Source organism: Medicago sativa, chromosome 7 (genome assembly GCF_051527215.1).
Source record: "Medicago sativa cultivar Bolivia chromosome 7, Bolivia_mono, whole genome shotgun sequence".
NCBI classification, from domain to species: Eukaryota; Viridiplantae; Streptophyta; class Magnoliopsida; order Fabales; family Fabaceae; genus Medicago; species Medicago sativa.
Window position 1 is genome coordinate 100,352,607 of NC_140755.1, and position 20,722 is coordinate 100,373,328.

Sequence of the window (20,722 nt, forward strand, 5' to 3'; positions counted from 1 at the left end):
TTGAAAACATCATGCATCATCCTATCCAAGTCTCCAATCAAGTGGCCGCAGTATGGGCTTAATACCTGCTGCTTGTTCCACACACTACCCAATGAGTTTAGATAACATGGTGTCAACATTAATTTGAGTTTTCATCGTAACATTCACTCCTTTTCTAAAAAGTCAATTTTGCTTATTTAAAAACGGAGGGAGTAGTATTTTAGGTGTATTGAAGACTTGATTGGTTATGAGTTGTGAAACAGTTTGCAATTTTGTTTGTGCAAAAATTATATGTATGAGGGTTTGTAATTTTCTTGGTTTACAAGTTGAGTAATGTTAAATTAGTTTCGATTTCATTTTTAAAAGTTAACTCAAAGGATGATGGTGTTCAACCAAATATATATTTCAAAAGTATGATAATTTTGACAATATGAGACTCTGACACAACTTCAATACCAACCTGACTTCTATCGTGCGTCTGAAGTCAATTCTCATATTGTCCTTAACTTGACATTAATACCCAGTTAAACGAGTTTAGTCTCTATATCAACAACTAGTTCATAAGATGAAGTTTGGATGTCTAATATTTCAAAAAAAAAAAAAGTAATCTAAGACTCCAACACAACATCTATAAGTAGTACTATAATATTTTGTTGTACGATTGTGGACATAAATATGAAGCGTCAAACAATATTAAATATATAAGTTGTTTTTTTTTTCTTGTGCAGGTATTTTCTATTGCTTTTTTTTTCAACAACTAACATTAGAGACTCATGATTAATGTTTGGGTCATGTTAACTTGTGCCCTTAGGGCACATGTTAAGCAACTTAAAAGTAGAAATTGTTTCTTAAATTTTGTGCATTCAATTAGTTAAAAGTCAAAAAGTTAAATTCAAATACATTAATTACAACAAAACATTTCTATTTTTACTTCTTAACTTGTGCCTTGAGGGCACAAGTTAACATTAGCCTTAATGTTTTGATCAAGGGAGAGAGAAGAAGTTGTGTATAGTGAAATTATGTCGTAAAATACGAGCATTTAGTTTTTTTAATTTAGAAATTTTTTTATATAAGACTTTATTTTTTGATTCTTTAATATGAATTCTCAAAGTAGAAGTTGGCAAAATCTCTTGTTAATGTCTATTCAATCTAATTGTAATTATTTGCTTTTGCTTAAGTTGTTTATCTTGATTAACGAAATTGTTTGTTTGAAAGAAAGAAAGAAAAAAAAAACATTTGCGACACGCCATGTAATGGCAGATAAAGAAATGTTAAGATGATCTCGATTGTTGTGTGGTTCGTTGGTCTTTATTTCACCTTCTCGTGTAAAATGTAAATTAAAACATCATATTTGGAAGGAAAACAAAGCTACAGTCGTTAGGTCTCGAGTTTATCCTAATGAAGGGAATAGAACAGTTGCCATTGGTTATTTGTGATGGATGAAAATTTCTTGGATTTTTTTTTATATCCTTGGCTTTTATTTTTGTCATATCTGAGAAGAAGAAATGACATATTTTGACATATTTATATATTTGAATAGTTAAAAGATAATGTTTGTAAAAAATAGGTAAAGATGATGAAAATTTGATGGGTTTTTATTTTTAAAATTTTGCGAATACAAATTAGTTAAAAAAAATATAATTGATTTATTTAGACTTGTGAGATCATCATTGTTACACACGCATCAACGGTTTAAAAATCTCATATTTTTGTCAAATAGTCTAATGGTTAGATGTGAAGAAGTGAAAAGTTTGAGGTTCGAACCTTGTCTCTGCATAATATTGCCCTTGCAGCTACCAACTGAGTTGTGCTTACAAGACACAATCTAATGTTATTTTAATGGAACTTCTTTGAAATGTAAAAAAATATATATAACATAGAAAATCAATTAGGGAAGAAAAACAACTTAAAAGACAAGTTGGAAAAACGAGTCAAACATAAACGTAATATTGTCAAGATAAAAATAATCTAAAAGTCTAAAAATATATGTTCTTCACATTAAATTATTTTTATATTTAGTTGTCTTTCATTATGGAAGTTAACTTCTAGTTTCGGAGTGGAAAATGAATATTTTTCTTTATCACTTGCTTAGATTTTTGTTACGAGCTTTCGTAGTGATTGCAAGTTGTAGAGTTTTGTTTGTTATTTCAGTCTCTTCATTTATCTTTGAAGCCAAATATTCAACGTTTTTTAAATTATGTTATCGAGATTCTCAATTACTTTTTTTTAAGATTATCCCACGCACTAACATTTTAAGCCCTAAATAAATGTATACAAAGACACTCAATCTAGTCAAGGGCTGAGTTTTAAATGAGAGGTTGCAGTTGACAAGAATGAATAGTCATGGAAATGATGTTGTCAGATACGAATCCTCTCATCCATTTCTCCTCGACATATATTTCTACATCTTTCCATTTCTTCACTAAACGAATAAAAAAATGAAAAGAAAGTAAGATTAAGAGATGATTGAGAATTTGAGAGAGATGTAGAAAGAGCATGTAAGAGAGTATCCAAACTAGAATGCTATTAAAGAATAAATGATGAATGAAAAATTTAATAGTTAAATGTATGTTTGAAAAACACTAAAATTATGATGAACCATAAAATATACATTAGAACTTCTAAATTTTACATTGAAAGAGCTCCATACTCATAGTGGTGGTTGCACAACGCTCAACCAAACATACATCGTCTTTAAGAAAAGGGGTTTAGATCCCTAAACTTATTATATGTCATGTCTATCTTTCTCATTATCACTCCAATTTAAATAGTTTAGAATCCATCTCTCAAAAAAAAAAATTAGTTTAGAATCAAATATCTCGAGCAAGATAACCAAGTAGCTTGCTGCCACCTTACATTTAAAGGCACTCTCACCGCAGTTTTCTTAAAACTACAATTGACTGCAGTTTTCTTAAAACTACAATTGATAGCTTCATCTGAACGTGCAGTCATACCATAATTTATGAAAGTACCAAACACATCCAAAGTGTAGAAGAAAAATAGGTGTATTACTAAAGGGTGCAAATAGTAACTCCACTCACTTCACCGTCTTTTTTTTTTTGGTGTCCGAGGTTAGAACTCCGAACCTTGCATATATTATGCATTGTCCTTACCAGCTTAGCTAAGCTCACAGACACTTCACCATCCCTTCCACACTACACCAAGAAAAATCAAAACTAAAAGAAATAAAAAATAAAAACAGAAAAGAAAATGTAAGAAAAGAAGAAGAAAACGAAGGAAAAAAAATAAACAAAAGGGAAGAAAAGTAGTTTGAAGCCATAGATCATTGATCTCCATTTTACTTCACCACAAGCTCAATTACTCAAACCACAATTCAATCCTCCAAAGCTATATCTCATCAGTACTTTTTTTTTTTGAATAATCTCATAAGTACTTCACAGAGCAAGTTTTTGTTTATTCTCCGTTTGGTTTCTCAGAAAACGAGATACATTGAAAAAGAAAGTCCTGAGGAGTATGGTTGCTGAAGACGGAAGAGATTTATAACTCCGTTCCGTTAAGGTGCATTTCTCAAATCTAAAAAGAGTTTGAATTTTCACCAGATTTGAACAAAATCTGAAACCGCGATTCCGATCTCAACAACTTCTAGAATAATCAATTTTCTCCACAATCGCTTATTTCGTAGAACGAAATGCTGCGTTTAAAAGCATTTCGTCCTTCCAACGATAAAATCGTTAAGATCCAATTGCATCCGACGCATCCATGGATGGTTACTGCTGATGATTCAGATCGAGTTTCTGTTTGGAACTGGGAACACCGTCAGGTAAACTTGCTTCATTTTTCGTTTTGGTTTTCGATTTTTCTGTTGTTTTGTTTTGATTGAAGCTTTTTTTCAGGTGATTTATGAGTTGAAAGCTGGTGGAGTTGATGAACGACGGTTAGTCGGCGCAAAATTGGAGAAGCTTGCCGAGGGAGAAAGAGGTATAACTCGAAAATTGTAACTGTGAATTCTCAAATATAGCATTTGTAATTGTTACACACTTGGCGATTGTTTGGATCGACTTATTTGAACTTATCAATTGACATCAGTATTTGTGACATTGTTTCGGAGAACTTATGAAAACAACTTATAGGAAAACATTTTGACTTTATTTTCTCTTTTGTTATGAAGATAACTTATAGTAATCACTTATATACGCTCTTATATATGAAAAGTGTTTATGCTATAAGTTGCAAATTAAGTTGTTTATCCAAACATGGCCCTTGCACATTTGCTTTTATCGGATTCGTTTGGAAATATAAATCTCATTTTCCATGAACATTACTGCAATACTAGTTTTCGTGTATATTTGGTTCCACTAGGGGAAAAATTGATTTTGACATATTTGGTTGCTTTTGAGTAGAATTGATTTTGCTTCCAGAGTTGATTTTGCTTGAAGCTAGAATTTGTAGCTTTTAATTCTAGGATTGATTTTTACACACAAATTTGTAGCTCAACTCACTTCTACATGAATGTATCCAAACACAAATCACTTTACCTTCAACTCACTTTTAGTCAGAATCAATTCATTCAAAATCAATTCCTGTCACTGCAAAACCAAACATATCCTCCACAGTAACCGGTTCATTTTTGGCATTCTTATTGTAATTTTCATTTGTTACCGAGTCATTGTTTTTTGGGGATTTGACTAGTAATCAATGGTTGTCATATTGTTTTATTGCTCCCAATGATAAAATCTCAAATAATACGATAATTTGTAATCATTGGGCATAGTATTGTTCCTGTTTGGTTATGCTCGTACATTATTAGGAATTTATATTAAAGTAAATTGTAACAAATGAGTTCCGTTTTATGCATAAAGAAAAACAACACTTTTTTAAGCATATTTTGCGGCTTTTTAACATTTTTACAATGATCTAGTATCAGAAATGTGTAACCATTTATTTTATTTTATTTTGGTAGAGTCCAGAGGAAAACCGACAGAAGCCATTCGTGGAGGAAGGTAGTATAACCTTGTTTTGTGTTTTTATATCCTTTTCTGATTTCCAAGGTTCGCTTGCTTATCATGACTATTTACTCGCCTTGAAGTGTTAAGCAGGTGACTTTTTATGATGATGATGTACGCTTTTGGCAACTTTGGCATAATCGTTCTGCAGCGGCAGAGGCACCAACAGCTGTACATACTTCAGCTTTTAGTTCTCCTGCCCCATCAACAAAAGGGAGGCATTTTCTTGTCATATGTTGTTTAAACAAAGCTATATTTTTGGACCTGGTGACGATGCGTGGCCGTGATGTACCAAAGCAAGAGCTTGATAACAAGTCCCTACACTGGTAAGTTTTAATTATGCTATTTTTGGAAATTAGAGAGAGTTGGGCATGTAGAGAGAGTTGGGGTAGCACCTATAGTAGAAAAGATGGTAGAAACTAGACTTAGGTGGTTTGTGCACGTAGAGAGAATACCTGTGGATTCTGTAGTTAGGAGAGTAGATTAGATGGACCTAGAAAAACGATAAGAGAAACTATTGGGAAGGATCTAGAGATAAATGAGTTGGTGAAAGACATGGTTTTTGATAGAACACTATGGCGTCGTTTGATTCATGTTGTTGACCCCGCTGCTTAGTGGATAAGGTTTGGTTGTTGTTTGTTGAATTGTTGAAATTGCTTTGCATTATCTATTAACGCAAGACATGTTAACCATCCTATGGCTGCTGGTATTTTGTTTTTTGGTGTAATGCCTATCCATATCTACCTTTTTCTACTTTCTTTTATGACTGTTAAGGTGTCATGGAATAGTTTGATGTTCACCAATTCAAGCAATCCTTTTAAAGGGTGCTATAAAGCCCCCTCCATGTGAGATTAAGAAAATGGCCGGGCCCATTGTGAATCTCTTATTATCAGTCATACCCTGCGTTTGCAAGAGATTAATTTCACGACTCGAATATGTAAACTGTGATCTATTTTCACACATCAACAACTCTAACAATGCTTTTTGTCGGTCTCTAATTATAAGCACCCTCTGAAAACACTTGCCCCTAAATATAAGCATTCTTTCAAATTACTAGATATATTTATTATTTTTGCCAAACATAACTCTAATTAATACTACCTTTTTTTAAGGAATTAAAATCAATACTACTTATTTGTCTTGGAAGATGAATATGCAATATTAAATATATCTTTACACTATTGGCAATTTAGTACTTTATACACAAAATATAGACATTAATTACACTACCAGCTTAACCCACTTAGGTTGGCCTAGTGGTATTGGCTTGGAACCTTGGAGTGTGCTCATCTCAAGATCTCAAGTTCGATTATCCCCGGTGCCAATTTTGGTGGGTTAATTTGACTTCTTCAAAAAAAATTACACTAGCAATTTTTCTTAATATATGTGAATAGTGGGAAAGGGGTCAATTAAAAGGATCAGTGGAAGAATCAAACTGTGCCAATATTTATATATTTGCATTTTCTCGATTCATCTGGCTGGAGTCATTTCATGTTTATATGTCTTTGAATTAAAAAAATAAGCGGAGTCATACGACAAATACTACAGGATTCTTGAAATTTGATCATTTTCAAGTGTTTTGGTATATATTCCTCCATAAATGGCCTCTACTGTGTGGGCTTATTGCCATATTGTTGTGGATGGCTCTTATTTGAAAAGTGGAAAAATGTCGGAGTAGAGCTTAGCGGAGCCAGATGGGCGAGTTGATTTGTTATCTGTACTATAAATACATTATGTAACAGAGTTGTAAACTTGTAACCCTAATTCGACTCTGAATAATACAGAGAGGCAGCCACAGTGCTCCCGGAGACGTAAGCACAACTTACCAAACCTCGTTAACTAATCTTTCTCTCATTATTTACTCTTAATCTTTTACTCTGTTCTATATTCCAGTTGCGAGTTACAACACCACTCCCAAGTATCTCTCTTTCATTGAGAAATACAGGCACAACGACCGAGAGACATGCATATACAAATTGCATATACAGATATCTCTCTCCATTTAAGCAATGCTTCATTTAGGTTATGGATGTGAGACATGTGGCAAGAAAACATCCAAGGGCTGAGATTTAAAATTAAAAAACAAGTATTTATTTAATCAAAATTACCATCTTCCTCACAGTTCCCTCTTCCTCTGTTCTGACCCATGGCCTCCCCTCTCATCATCGTCTTGCCGCCACCGTAACATACCAATCCGTCGTCGTTGCTACTGCTATTGGTCAAGGTATCACGGCTTTTGAAAATTTGGGACACTTAAAATCTCACTGTGTGTTGTTTTTCAAGAAAAGGAGGTGTTTGTGTGATGTTTCTTTCATAAGCGTTGTGGTTTTGCAAATCTGCAAAAAGTGATATGAATTAAAATTGAATTTGGGATTAGTTATAAGAATAACTATGATTCCAGTTGAGATTTTATTATATTAAATTCTAGGTTTTGGATATGGCTGATTGCATACAGAATAAGAAAAGAAAATTGCAAGTAGGATATTAATACCTTGACACATAACAGTAGCAGCCACCATGAATTGTTAGTGACAGAGGCGCAAGACGATTATGAGAGCAAGAGGGGTAGCCATGTGTAGAGAAGTTGGAACAGAGGAGGAAGAGGGAACGTGAAGAAGATGGTGATTTTAATTTTTTTTATTAAATAAAATATTTGTTTTTAATTTTAAATCTCAGCCCTTGGATGTTTTTTTGCCACATGTCTCGCATCCATGACCTAAATGGACTAAATAGAACATTGCCTAAATGGAGCATATTTGAATTCGTGCTTGGGTGGGCATTTCAGCATTTGCATTGATAAATCGCCAAATTCCATACGGAGATCTTGCTTGACAATAGTTCATTTGCCACATTTTTTGCTGTTATTCTGATTATTTGTACAAATTAAAGTCCTTGGTGTGAAAAATCACCACCTTCTGATTTAAATGCACCAAACTTCTTTATCCTGTCTAAATTTTTGGTTGAAATTTTATTGATCCTCTGTGCTTTATACGCGATATAGTTTAATTTTATAATCATAAATTTATTCGCAAGAACACATGTTTTTGTTGTGCGTATTGTATTTTTCTTTTGCAATCTTCGTACACGTTACAAGTTGTTTCAAGTTTCTTATTTTTTTCTGCTACTGCAGCATGGAGTTCCTTTATAGATCTGGCGTTGGTGACGGTCCTCTTGTGGCTTTTGGTGCATCTGACGGAGTCATTAGAGTTCTTTCAATGATTACATGGAAGGTTGGTAACCAAAATATTAATCTAGTCTCAACTATTAGCATGTTATGATGATGCTCCTATTCCATGCAGCTTGCTAGAAGGTACACTGGAGGTCATAAAGGAACAATCTCTTGCTTGAAGTCCTTCATGGCAGCTTCAGGCGAGGTAGATCTGGATTAGTCATGGATGAGTTTATGCTACATTATTTTATTTTACTAGCATTGTTTTCAGGAACTTCATATTTTTACCTATGGTTTAACAAAGAATAGTGTTTATTTTGAAGAACGAAGAATAATGTTAACCCTAACACTTTTAATATATTCTGCATATATAAGCATTCAATAAGGCTTGTATTAGTTCCAACTCTAATCGCAGAAAATTGCATTTTGTGACTGCTTAGTGTCCATCAAGACAATTCATTGATAATTACAATTGTTTGTTAAGATTGTGAATGCATGTGCCACTCTTGCACGATTGATCATCTTAAATGTTACTTTTATGTGTGAAATACTTGTGACATTTCATTCCGTTTTTCTTTTGGGGGTGTGGTTATGGTTGGGTTTCAGGCTCTTCTGGTTTCGGGTGCTAGTGATGGATTGCTCATAATTTGGAGTGCTGATCATGGACAAGATTCACGTGAACTTGTACCCAAGCTGAGTTTAAAAGTACCATTCTTTTCCTTATGATCACTCTACTTTGTCGGTTTGTTCAATAATTGGTGAAAGACAATATGTATCGCTTGAAATGGCTATGAAACACAGACAAGCCATTGTTAAATGTGGCTAACTTTCAGTTGTTATTTCGTATTTGTTCGGGTATGTCCAGCCAAAAGGTGGAAATGAAAATTCAGATTGAGTTGAACAAAACTATATCTTGATCTCTTTCTTAATTTGGGCGCAGCTTATATTTCTTTTCGTTACTCATTTTTCTACCCTATTATTCTTGGTTTATAAAACCACGTGATGCATCTAGGCACATGACGGCGGGGTTGTGGCAGTTGAGCTTTCTAGAGTGATGGGAGGTGCTCCTCAGCTAATTACAATTGGCGCAGATAAGACATTAGCTATATGGGACACGGTCTCCTTTAAGGTATGTATTGGTGCTAGCACCTTTATTTTAATTCTATTAAAATTCCTTTCATGACTAGAAAGACTTAGCATTAGCTTGCTTTTAATTCTCAGGAGCTGCGGCGTATAAAGCCAGTTCCAAAATTGGCCTGCCACAGTGTGGCTTCTTGGTGCCACCCTCGAGCTCCGAACCTTGATATTCTAACCTGTGTCAAAGATTCTCACGTATGGTATGCAGTTTTCTTTCTTCTGTGGTGACTTTTCGTTTCTAAATTTTTACTTGATTGTGTGATGATGCACTATATCCATATAGTTTTGAAGACTTCTTTGTTTGAATTTTTGTTAGGGCAATCGAACATCCCACATATTCTGCTCTCACTAGGCCATTGTGTGAATTGACTACCGTTATTCCTCCACACGCTCTTGCCCCTAATAAGAAACTGAGGGTATGTGGTTTAACTAGTTACACTTAATTAATTTTGGCTTGGTTTAGAATGTATTGTTCCCTGTATAACTTCGTGTCAAACCTATCCAACACGGAATAATGATATGAATATGATTTGAAACTTCTAAACACTTTAAGGACGAGTGTGACAGAATCTGTGGAAAACTTTATTTGAATCCTTCATAAGTTTGTGTACATTGCAGAATTTGATTATCATGCCTCAGGTAATAAATAAGTCCTCTTTAATAGAAAAGAAGGGACTTCAAGCCTGCACTACTCCCTGCCGAGTTCACTCTTTTTGTTGACTATACCTGGTAACGGATTTGGTCAAACTTATTTTTGCTGCAGGTGTATTGTATGGTTGCACATACTTTGCAGCCACATCTTGTTGCTATTGGAACCAATATTGGTGTTGTTATCTGCGAGTTTGATGCTAGATCTCTTCCACCTGTTGCTCCCCTACCTACCCCATCAGATAGTAGAGAGCATTCTGCTGTATTTGTAATAGAAAGGGAGCTAAAGCTATTAAATTTTCAATTAAACAACTCTGTAAATCCATCACTCGGAAATAACAGCTCCTTGTCAGAAACAGGAAGACCCCAGGGAGATGCTTTTGAAGCATTACCTGTCAAGCAGGGAAAGAAGCACATTAGTACACCTGTTCCTCATGATTCATACTCAGTTCTTTCTGTGAGCAGTTCAGGAAAGTAAGTTACTTTTGCTAAAATCTATTGAATTTTCCCCCATAAAGCGTATCTGTAACTAAAAGCTAACATTTTTTCTTGTAAGTGTACTGTCCCTAAAAACAGCCCTTTAATCAATCTACAAGAATTTAGAAAACTATTTAATCTAGTTATTTCCGTTGAATTTGCCAACAATGTGTATTGATTTTTCAAAATTGCTCTTCATTTATTGGGATTCATATTTTTCCATTTTTGTTTTGAAAAAATAAATAAATAAAAATAAATAAAATAATTAGGGGTATTTTTGTAGAAAAAAAGTTAGGCATATGGTAATTTGGAAAGGGACTTAAAAGAAGGGGCCCTTTTTTTTTTTCTGGCAAAAGAAGCTTATATTTAGATATGGAGGTATTATAATTTTGTGGTGTTGTTTTCTCTACAGTAATGCATAAAATTGTAACTTCGGGTATTCCTTTTATAAAGTCACAATTTGCAATTATCAACTTTACTGTGCTTGTTTATGCTGTAACTTTTATACCGTTATGCAACCTCCTCTTCTAGCATACAGTTTGTTAATTGGATCGCCTTTTGGGCGTTTTCTTACCCCTATCATATGTTTGCAGGTATTTAGGAATCGTTTGGCCAGATATTCCTTACTTTTCTGTCTACAAGGTCAGTGATTGGTCGATTGTTGACTCTGGAAGTGCCAGGCTTCTCGCATGGGATACTTGTCGTGACAGATTTGCTATACTGGAATCATCAGTAGTTCCTCGAATTCCTATAATTCCCAAGGGTAGTTCATCGAAAAGAGCAAAAGAAGCTGCTGCAGCACAAGCAGCAGCAGCTGCAGCTGCTGCTGGTTCTGCAGCTTCTGTTCAAGTCCGAATTATGTTGGATGATGGAACATCAAATATGCTAATGAGGTCTGTTGGTGCACGCAGTGAACCAGTAAGATTCTTTCTCAGTTTAATATATTCCTCGTTAAAGTTTATCATAATAATCTAGGAGTTGATGATTCTGGCTTTTATTGGTGACAGTGCTTTCTTATGAATCAAACTTCTGCAAAATTTTAATCTTTGTGGCAATTGTTAAGATTTATTTATCTCATCTTGCATTGTCTTGATTAATACCTACTAAATAGTGTACTTTATTCTTAGACTAATCATGGCTCTGATAAATTATGTATATTAATTGATTGAATAACTAGCCCAAGACAAGCACAAGATAGTTGATGTTTGGTTGATAATTGTTTTGCAACTGCCAATTCGGTGCTATAGAAATGAATTATGGGATAATTCGCGAGTGAAAGGATTTTGTGTCTACTGTTTCTTGTAAAATGTTGTGTTGGACATCTGTATGAAATTGGCTATAGTGGTGTTCTAAGTATTAAAAATGTCTTAGATTTTATTTTTTTTTAGGATAAATCCACTTCTATACTGTTGCCAAGAGTCGTCAATCTGTTTGTTTTTCTATGCAAAGATGGTATGACCTCCTGTGTATGTTATTCTTCAAAGAGAGTATCTTTGAAAACAGGAGCGACAATTTGAATGTTAGGGTACCTTTTGAACCGGTGTATCTCTTTTAGGTCATTGGTTTGCATGGAGGGGCACTGCTTGGTGTTGCCTATCGAACATCTAGGAGAATCAGTCCTATTGCTGCTACAGCTATTTCAACAATCCAGTCTATGCCATTATCAGGTTATGGAAGCAGCGGTCTTTCTTCTTTTACTACTTATGATGATGGATTTTCTTCAAATAGATCTCCAGCTGAGGCGGCACCTCAAAACTTCCAGCTATACAGGTGAAATTTATGGTTATTGTACAGTAAAAAAATCGTTTTTGATAAAGTTCAGAGTTTCCTTTTTTCCCTAACCTGGCCTTTGTAAATAAAGTATTGCCTCTTTAAGATTAGAATGCTCACATGTATAAGGGTGCCACTTTTACTCTAGTTTTGGCTTGGGGTAGATTTACGTTTAGGATTCCCTCTGGTGCATGCTCATGGTTGTTTCTGGAGAATTTCCTTTTCTGTTATGCAGAGATAGGCAGCCCTGCTCTGCAATATTTATATATTTTGGTTGATAGAAAGACTTGGGCCCTGTTTGTTTAAGATTTTTTTCAAAAAAAATCACTTTTTTCATTTTGAAGTGTTTGTTTTGGATTTTCAGAAAAATCATTTTATCAAAAAAATCTATTGTGACCTTAAAATGAAAAGCTATTGGGATTAGCTTTTCTCAAAATCTATTTATTTTTAAAACAAGGAGGTAACACATGTACATGTTAAAACTCATTTAAAAAAAAAAGGATTTTAATGGGTAGTAGGCAAACAAAAATAACTGCAGATTTTTTTAAAAATCTCTAAAAGAAAATCTCTAGATTCTTTTAACATAAAATCTATTTTTTTTTAAAGCTGAAACAAACGCACCCATATAGTTTGTGTTGCCCCAGTTCCTTTACCTAGAAATCATTTTTTCAGCTCTTTATTTGAAACCCAACTGTTCTAACTTCTCTTTATGCAAGTGTCTCTCTGCAAGGTTGAAGCTCCATCGGAGGCATTTTTTTATTTTTTTTTATTTTTTTATAAGGGTACTCAGTAGAATTAGACAATTAGTAAAAAGAATCTTTTACATACTCGTGCACCTTCTGCGATAAGAAGGTACCACTTAAGCTGAAAGGAAAGTTCTATCGGACAGCAGTCAGACCGGCAATGTTGTATGGTACGGAGTGTTGGGCGGTTAAGAGCCAACACGAGAGTAAAGTAAGCGTAGCGGAGATGAGGATGTTGCGTTGGATGAGTGGTAAGACTAGACATGATAGGATTAGGAATGACATCATTAGAGAGAGAGTGGGGGTAGCACCTATAGTAGAAAAGTTGGTAGAAAATAGGCTTAGATGGTTTGGACATGTAGAGAGAAGACCAGTAGACGCCGTGGTAAGAAGAGTAGATCAAATGGAGGAGAGTCAGGTTAAAAGAGGTAGAGGAAGACCTAAGAAAACCATTAGAGAAACCATTAGAAAAGATTTAGAGGTCAATGAGTTGGATCCAAATATGGTCTTTGATAGAACATTATGGCGGCATTTGATCCATGTAGCCGACCCCACTTAGTGGGATAAGGCTTGGTTGTTGTTGTACTCGTGCACCTTGCAAGATTTTCTGCACTCATGTTTCTTAAATGTTATTAGGCCTGTCAGTCACTTTGTTTGGCACATGCTTCTGTGCCACTGCCACCTCACCCTCAAATAACAATCAAGGCTTTTGCCTAAACCACATGTCATTTTTTTCTCTCAATTCTGTACAACCTGTTGAACCCTTGATTTGCATTAAATTCATATAAAGTTGAATTGCCAGTATTACTTTAATCTTTGTTAGCTTTAATGAGGGTACAAATTCACAAGTTTCCTTTTAATTTGACATTGCATTTTATTTTGTCTGTGGTTCAGTTGGGAGACATTTCAGCCTGTGGGGGCTCTACTTCCTCAGCCAGAATGGACTGCTTGGGACCAAACCGTCGAGTATTGTGCTTTTGCATACCAACAATACATAGTCATATCTTCTTTGCGCCCACAATATAGATACCTGGGAGATGTTTCAATTCCATATGCGACTAGTGTTGTTTGGCACCGGAGGCAACTGTTTGTGGCAACACCAACTACTATTGAGTAAGCATCTACCGTGTTACTCTTTTTTTTTTTTTTGGTTTATTGCTTTGCTGTTTTCTGTAGTTTGCTTTAGTTGTTTAGATAGTGGAATGAAATCTATAATTTACACAGTTACTTCATTGGCTTTTTGTGAGTAGACCAAAAATATCATCTATTCATCATGACCAAAAAATCCTGATGAACATATATCCAGTTCAGGACGTAACTAGTAATGGCTAATCCATGTCAGGGTTGAATATTGTGGGTGTAACTGCAGTTAGACAAAAGTTCCATCCCTCCTGTTTGTATATGATGTGTGACATCATTATCAATATCTTTGTAATTTTGTTTTTGTAAAAGACCCCAAATCTCTGAAGATCTCAGTTTTGGGTATTTCTTCATGGTTCATGCTCACCTTTTACTATCATATCATATTCACCCCTTTGCTGATCGTACACAAATTCCTTTTATCTTTTGATTTAGTCAAATGGAAGCCCCTTGGTCTCCGGAGTATCTGTCCACAATTCACAGCTTAGCATTTCCCCTATCCTATTTTTTTATTCAGCACAACAATAGCATTGCGAAAAAACATGCTCTTAGATGCTCATCTTGACTGTGTATAATGAGTTCTCAGATAGATGAGTTTAATTCGATCCTTTGTGAAAATCTGTTTGTACCGGAAACTCTTCAGTGACGCACTTAATGTTCAGACACCTGTCATCTCTTCTGCATACATACCATCCCCAAAGAAAAACAAATCTAATTTTTCCGACAAACATCTGCATGTTTATCTTTCTATGTGGGATATGCTTGTAAGTCTTTAATGTGAAAGTTTTTGTAGTGACTAACTATCCCTAGCATAAGTTGTCGGTGAAAATTAGTAATTGACATCTGATTAAAATCTCCAACAGCCAACATTCATACTTTATTTTATGTTCTATGTTTTGATTTCAGAGTTGTTTTTGTGGACGCTGGGGTTACACAAATTGACATTGAAACGAAAAAGATGAAAGAAGAGCAGAAATTGAGAGAAGCACAGACAAGAGCAATATCAGAGCATGGAGAGTTGGCACTAATTACAGTTGAAGGTCCTCAATCTACTACAGAAGAAAGAATATCATTAAGGCCACCGATGCTGCAGGTTAAAAAATGTTTACAATTTTTATCATATATGGAAATGATTGCAGACATTCAAGGTTTATTTTCCTCAAGGTTTAATATTTTATTTCTAGATAGTTGACACTTTTGATAGATGTTTGCTTGAATGAATTGAAAGAATATTTTAGATGGAATTTTGTATGTAATTAGTTTTTTTCCCCTTTGAAACCTGCATTACTATTCTAAACTAGGGCATCTTTGTGGTGACAACATTGATATATTCTACATCTTTTTTCAGCTGTTAGTTTTCTTCAGTTTTAGAGGCTGAAAAGAATGAGATTTACGTCTATTTAAATTTGTGTGTTATTTTTGCATTGATGGAGATAATAATATGCAATTCAAGTCTATGATTCCGGTTTTATATTATACTATTCACTAAAAGTTACAAACTGTGAGAAATTTGAAGCATAGAATACTCCCTCTGCCAATTGCTTATAAATCTGGTGTCTGTTTTTTCACTTTGGTTCAAAAATTGGAATTTTTGTATTTGATCCTCATGTTTCAGTTGTTTCAACACACACCACGAGTTACTTTGTCATCTCATGTACTAATAATAAACATATATTGATGGTTTCCTTTGAGGGTGTCTTATTCCTTGATCTAGTAATTTTCCTGTCTACACACACACACACACACACATATCAGAGAGAGAAATAGATATTCATTTCTTGTTCCTATTCTAGGTGGTTCGATTGGCTTCATTTCAGCATGCTCCTTCGGTGCCACCTTTCCTATCATTACCAAAACAATCTAGAGCTGATGGTGACGACTCTTGGACAAAAGAAGCAGAGGAGAGAAAGACAAGTGAAATAGCGGTTGGTGGAGGAGGCGTGTCTGTGGCAGTTACTCGTTTTCCGATGGAGCAGAAACGTCCGGTTGGGCCTCTTGTTGTGGTCGGTGTTAAGGATGGAGTTCTTTGGCTAATTGACAGGTAATTTGGACTTCTTACTTTCGATTGGACGTTTTTAAACTAGAAAATAGACTGAGAAAATAACAGAGAAGATCATAGCCAAGTGCATTATATTTTTCACCCAAAAGGCTGTATTTATATACGTCAAAAAATAAAATGCATTAAAGGACAATATGTTTTGAACTATTTCTTATCATCCTAAATTTCCAAGTCTGCGTGGAGTCCTATTGGCTTTTAATTTCCAGCAGTGACTATTTAATGGCCCTAATAGCTTCAAATACTATTTCAACACAACCTCTACTAAATGTTCAAAACATCCATATTCAATGGCTTTTGTATTTGATCTATTTTTTCCTGAACTTTCTGTTCTCTCATTCGCTTTAATGCATAAAACACATTAATGGCTTTCACATTGGGGGGCTAGATTATATGATTATCTCCTTTGAGGTTGATTCTCTTAATTTTTCAGAAATTAGACTAATTAATTAAACGTCCTTATAAAGAGGGGGAGTCAATTTAATTTGATCAAACCCCAAGAGAGATCATTGTTTATTTTATTGGGATGAATGTTGTCATGGATGAGCAGTCGGCAGAAATTCAAGAAAGCACGTGATTAGGAACAATTGCTTTTGAAACAGAGTTGGAGTAGCTCTTATAAAGAGATGTGTAATGCACTTGATGTGTTTAATTGAGTTTTGACTTTTCTTTGTGTTATTTAACATGGGAATGTTGTATTTATATATCAATTTCAAATTCAAGGTCTTTCATTTTTATTTGATGCTGATTTCAAGAATGATGCTACTAATACCTGGATTGTGGTAGGTACATGCGAGCTCACGCCTTATCTTTGAGTCATCCCGGTATTCGCTGTCGATGTCTTGCTGCTTATGGTGATGCTGTTAGTGCAGTAAAATGGTGTTGATTTCCTTCTCTCTTTTCATATTTATTACTTAGGAGTTCAGATATATATGAATATCTCACATTATATTTTTTCAAACAGGGCAAGTAGGCTTGGAAGAGAACACCACGATGATTTAGCACAATTTATGCTAGGAATGGGCTATGCTACAGAAGCACTTCATTTGCCTGGAATATCAAAGAGGTGTGTTGTATGCTTATGGCCAAGAGCTAGCAATTATAATCAACATTTGTACAATATTTCTTTACTCCTTACGTTGGCTGTTTACGTTCTGCAGGCTGGAGTTTGATTTGGCAATGAAGAGCAATGATTTGAAGAGAGCTCTTCATTGTCTTCTTACCATGAGTAATAGCCGGGATATTGGGCACGATGGTACTGGGCTGGGTTTGAATGACATTCTTAATTTAACAGATAAAAAACAAGATGTAACAGATAAAAAACAAGATGTAGTTGAAGGTGTTCAGGGTATAGTGAAATTCGCAAAAGAGTTCTTGGATCTTATTGACGCTGCAGATGCTACAGCACAGGGTGAAATTGCCCGTGAAGCTCTGAAGAGGTTAGCTGCAGCTGGATCAGTTAAAGGTGCTTTACAAGGTCATGAATTGAGGGGATTAGCATTGCGCCTTGCAAATCATGGAGAGTTGACTCGGCTAAGTGTAAGCAGTCTTTCTTAATATATTTTTTCCAACCCACTGATTTCTGGCTGTTTGGTGCATTTTGGTATACCAATTTAATAGAACTAGATCATAATTAATAGAATAGAATATATTATTCCACTAAAGCCTGCTTGTTCAAAAAAAATTATTCCAGCAAAGCCCAATCCCAAGAACTGGGATCGAGATGGTAAATACAGGAGACAAAAGAAATTCCACCCTAGAATTATATAAGTGTTTATTCTTGTCGTTATACTTATAGAAGAAAGGTTTTAGATTATAGAGATAAAATAAATTTAAGAGAGAACTATTGTTTTAAAGAGAGAGAAATATTGATGGTAGTAAGAATGACCAATCAGAAATGAAGGGGGATTAGGGGGTAGGAAAATATGGAAGAATGTTTGTAGATTTTTTTACCAGTGTGAACAGGATATAAAATGAGCAGTCTGTCAATGTTTGTTACTTTGCAAAGTTAAAGCTAGATCCATTGTTCCTATTAGATTTAGACGTGGTTTTATTCTTTGGAATCTATTGTTATCAAATTTGTTGATAAGATCTACCACTACAATATACATGTCATTCATAGTCTTCATTTTAACCATAGTTTTGGATCACTTTTGGGTAAGTTTAGTATCCTTTACAACATAGTTTAATTCCTATTATTTGTTGTACAGCAATGAGGTTGGAATCTTTCTTTGACTAGGATCCCAATGAATTGCTTTTACAGTATTTGGTTCCTTATAGTGAATAGACAATGCGACCCGTGTGCAAAATGGCATTTGTCACGATTGCGTCTATCATTTTAGTTATGACTAGTTATGCCTCTGCTTGTTGTCCATGATTATCTAGTGATATTGGTTTAATGGAAGCACATTGTTTGAGTAAAAGGAACAGACTTGTGTTTGTTTCTTTTTAGATCAATTAGTCTTCTCTAGCTTGTCAATTTTGAAGTTTATGTTTTAATCATAAGCAGAGTATTACATTATGCACTACAGGGTTTGATAAACAACCTAATCACGCTTGGCTTGGGACGGGAAGCTGCATTTTCTGCTGCTGTTTTGGGGGACAATGCTCTAATGGAGAAAGCATGGCAGGATACTGGAATGATGGCAGAGGCTGTGCTTCATGCTCATGTATGATCTGTTATGTACAGCTAGTTGACCACTTTATTTAGTATTTGTAGTCTGACCTTTTTGTTTTTCAGGCACATGGACGTCCAACTCTGAAGAATTTGGTTCAGGCCTGGAACCAAGTGCTACAGAGAGAGGTTGAGCCTACTCCATCACAAAAGACTGATGCTACATCTGCATTTCTGGCTTCTCTTGAGGAGCCTAAGCTTACGAGTTTGGCAGATGCAGGCAAGAAACCACCTATTGAAATCCTACCTCCGGGGATGATGTCACTTAATGCCCCCATTTCCATTTCGAAAAAACCAGCTTCTGCTGCTCAGAACTCCCAGCCACAACCAGGCAAGCCATTGGCACTGGAAGCACCTCCTACAACCACAGCAGCGCCAGACAGTTCCACGCAGCAGCCTGAATCTGCACCTGCACCAGCACCAGTTAGTGATCCACCTCCATCAGACTCCACACCAACTCCTGAGGCTATTCCACCTGAATCAAATTCAGGCGAAACAGCTGTAGATAATGGAGGTCCTACCCCGGCGTCAGTAAGTGAAGAAAATCCAAATGTTAATGGGGAAACTGTTCAGGCAGAGACTACAAGTGATCCTGCCCCTCCTGAGGCCCCGTCACCGGTAGCAGAGATTTTAGAGACCAATACTCCAAATCCAACTACAGTACCCTCAAGTGGTGACCCTTTCCTATGATTGGAATACCTCCCGCACTGTTGAAGTAAATGAATTTATTTACAATTCAAGATTTGTTTACGTTTGTAAAGAAATAATTTTAGATATAACGGAAATCTAGTATATTAGTTTGTAACAAATGTAAACTCTGGTGGTACAATTGTACCTAGCAGATCTTTCCCTTCCCCCCTCAATTTTCCAAGCTGAAGTGTTGTCTCATTGTTGTGATTGTGAGATATCGGGACACATGAGTGCTGTTTTTTTCACTTACTATTATTTTTTATTTTTTTGCCGAATATAAATTTCAGTTGTTTTAAATTTGTACCAGTTAAAGGCCAGTCTCTTCTTTGTAATGAGTTTGTAGATTGCATATACTAAACATAACAGCTGCAATCGTTTGTCGTTTTTTATTTGTATATTAGTACCCTTTTTGGCCATTCATGGCTGCATATAAGACCCGGTTGCTTTATTTAAGAATTTAAATGATATTCGGTTGTCCTTCCTTTCGTCTTGGCTGCTGGCTTTCTTCTGCATTTGTTTTGATATCTCAGATGTACATCTATCTCCGCCGGACTTTTACCAACAGGTGAATGGTGTGTCTAGTATAGATTGTGTTTTTTTGTCCATAAATACCAACACAATGTTATTTATTTTTTGGGAGCCGCTGGGTTTTCAACCTCAGCATTACTTCCTACCACTTCATTCATCAAACTTATAAGTTGTAGAACAACGATAATGGTGATAGAAATAATAATATATTATTTTCAACAATTTTTATGACAGAATACCCACTTTTTTAAAACAAATAGGATTATGATTAGTCAAAAATCTATCATAGGCATGGATGGGAAAAACTTTCGACAACTCTTCACACATTTTCTTTTTTTAACAGAACATCTGCTATCTCTGTGCATGAGTTTGAATATACACATACATGAAAAGCAATTGTGTTGACGTATAGAAGTATACTTTTTGACAATGCGTTCCCTTAAGTTTTTTAAAAAACGTAGAAGGTGAAAAGTTGCGCCTATTTTTAGCACTTAATCTATTGATGACTATGAATAAAACACAAGACCAATTTTGGACAACAAAAACACAATAAGGCTTGATAATAATGAAATTTGATAATCAGAACAAAATTATAACCAGATTCCTAAGTATATATTTTTTTCTACATCAAAACTAGCTGTTATTCCATTGTATGAGTCTCGTAGAGTCATCTTCCATCTTACAGGAAGTAGTAGTACATTAGCATGGCTAGCCAGAGTAGAATAATTTTTGGTAGAAAAACTAGAG

General features: G+C 35.1%; 1 protein-coding gene across 2 annotated transcripts; it reads left to right on the forward strand.

Annotated features, from left to right (window-relative positions):
- Nucleotides 1-3,226: 3,226 nt before the first annotated feature.
- On the forward strand, nucleotides 3,227-19,875 carry LOC146911218 (Transducin/WD40 repeat-like superfamily protein). Of its 2 annotated transcripts, none has more exons than XM_085722912.1 (21): nucleotides 3,227-3,760; nucleotides 3,834-3,918; nucleotides 4,901-4,940; nucleotides 5,027-5,269; nucleotides 8,074-8,173; nucleotides 8,243-8,317; nucleotides 8,719-8,817; nucleotides 9,125-9,241; nucleotides 9,334-9,449; nucleotides 9,566-9,665; nucleotides 10,013-10,371; nucleotides 10,968-11,292; nucleotides 11,930-12,144; nucleotides 13,782-14,000; nucleotides 14,934-15,120; nucleotides 15,821-16,068; nucleotides 16,870-16,962; nucleotides 17,048-17,149; nucleotides 17,244-17,622; nucleotides 18,615-18,752; nucleotides 18,824-19,875. In XM_085722912.1, the coding sequence occupies exons 1-21, from the start codon at nucleotides 3,629-3,631 to the stop codon at nucleotides 19,445-19,447; spliced, it is 3,996 nt and encodes a 1,331-aa protein (XP_085579038.1). In that variant the 5' UTR covers nucleotides 3,227-3,628; the 3' UTR covers nucleotides 19,448-19,875. The 2 variants fall into 2 exon arrangements, with proteins under 2 accessions (XP_085579038.1, XP_085579040.1); XM_085722914.1 differs by having other exon boundaries at nucleotides 5,037-5,269.
- Nucleotides 19,876-20,722: the final 847 nt, after the last annotated feature.

Excerpts from the sequence above, each read along its gene's own strand:
- LOC146911218 (XM_085722912.1), top strand. The coding sequence starts at position 3,629 with ATGCTGCGTTTAAAAGCATTTCGTCCTTCCAACGATAAAATCGTTAAG. Across the intron at positions 8,174-8,242 it reads TTTCAATGATTACATGGAAG|CTTGCTAGAAGGTACACTGG; the intron begins GTTGGTAACCAA and ends TATTCCATGCAG. Across the intron at positions 8,818-9,124 it reads TACCCAAGCTGAGTTTAAAA|GCACATGACGGCGGGGTTGT; the intron begins GTACCATTCTTT and ends TGATGCATCTAG.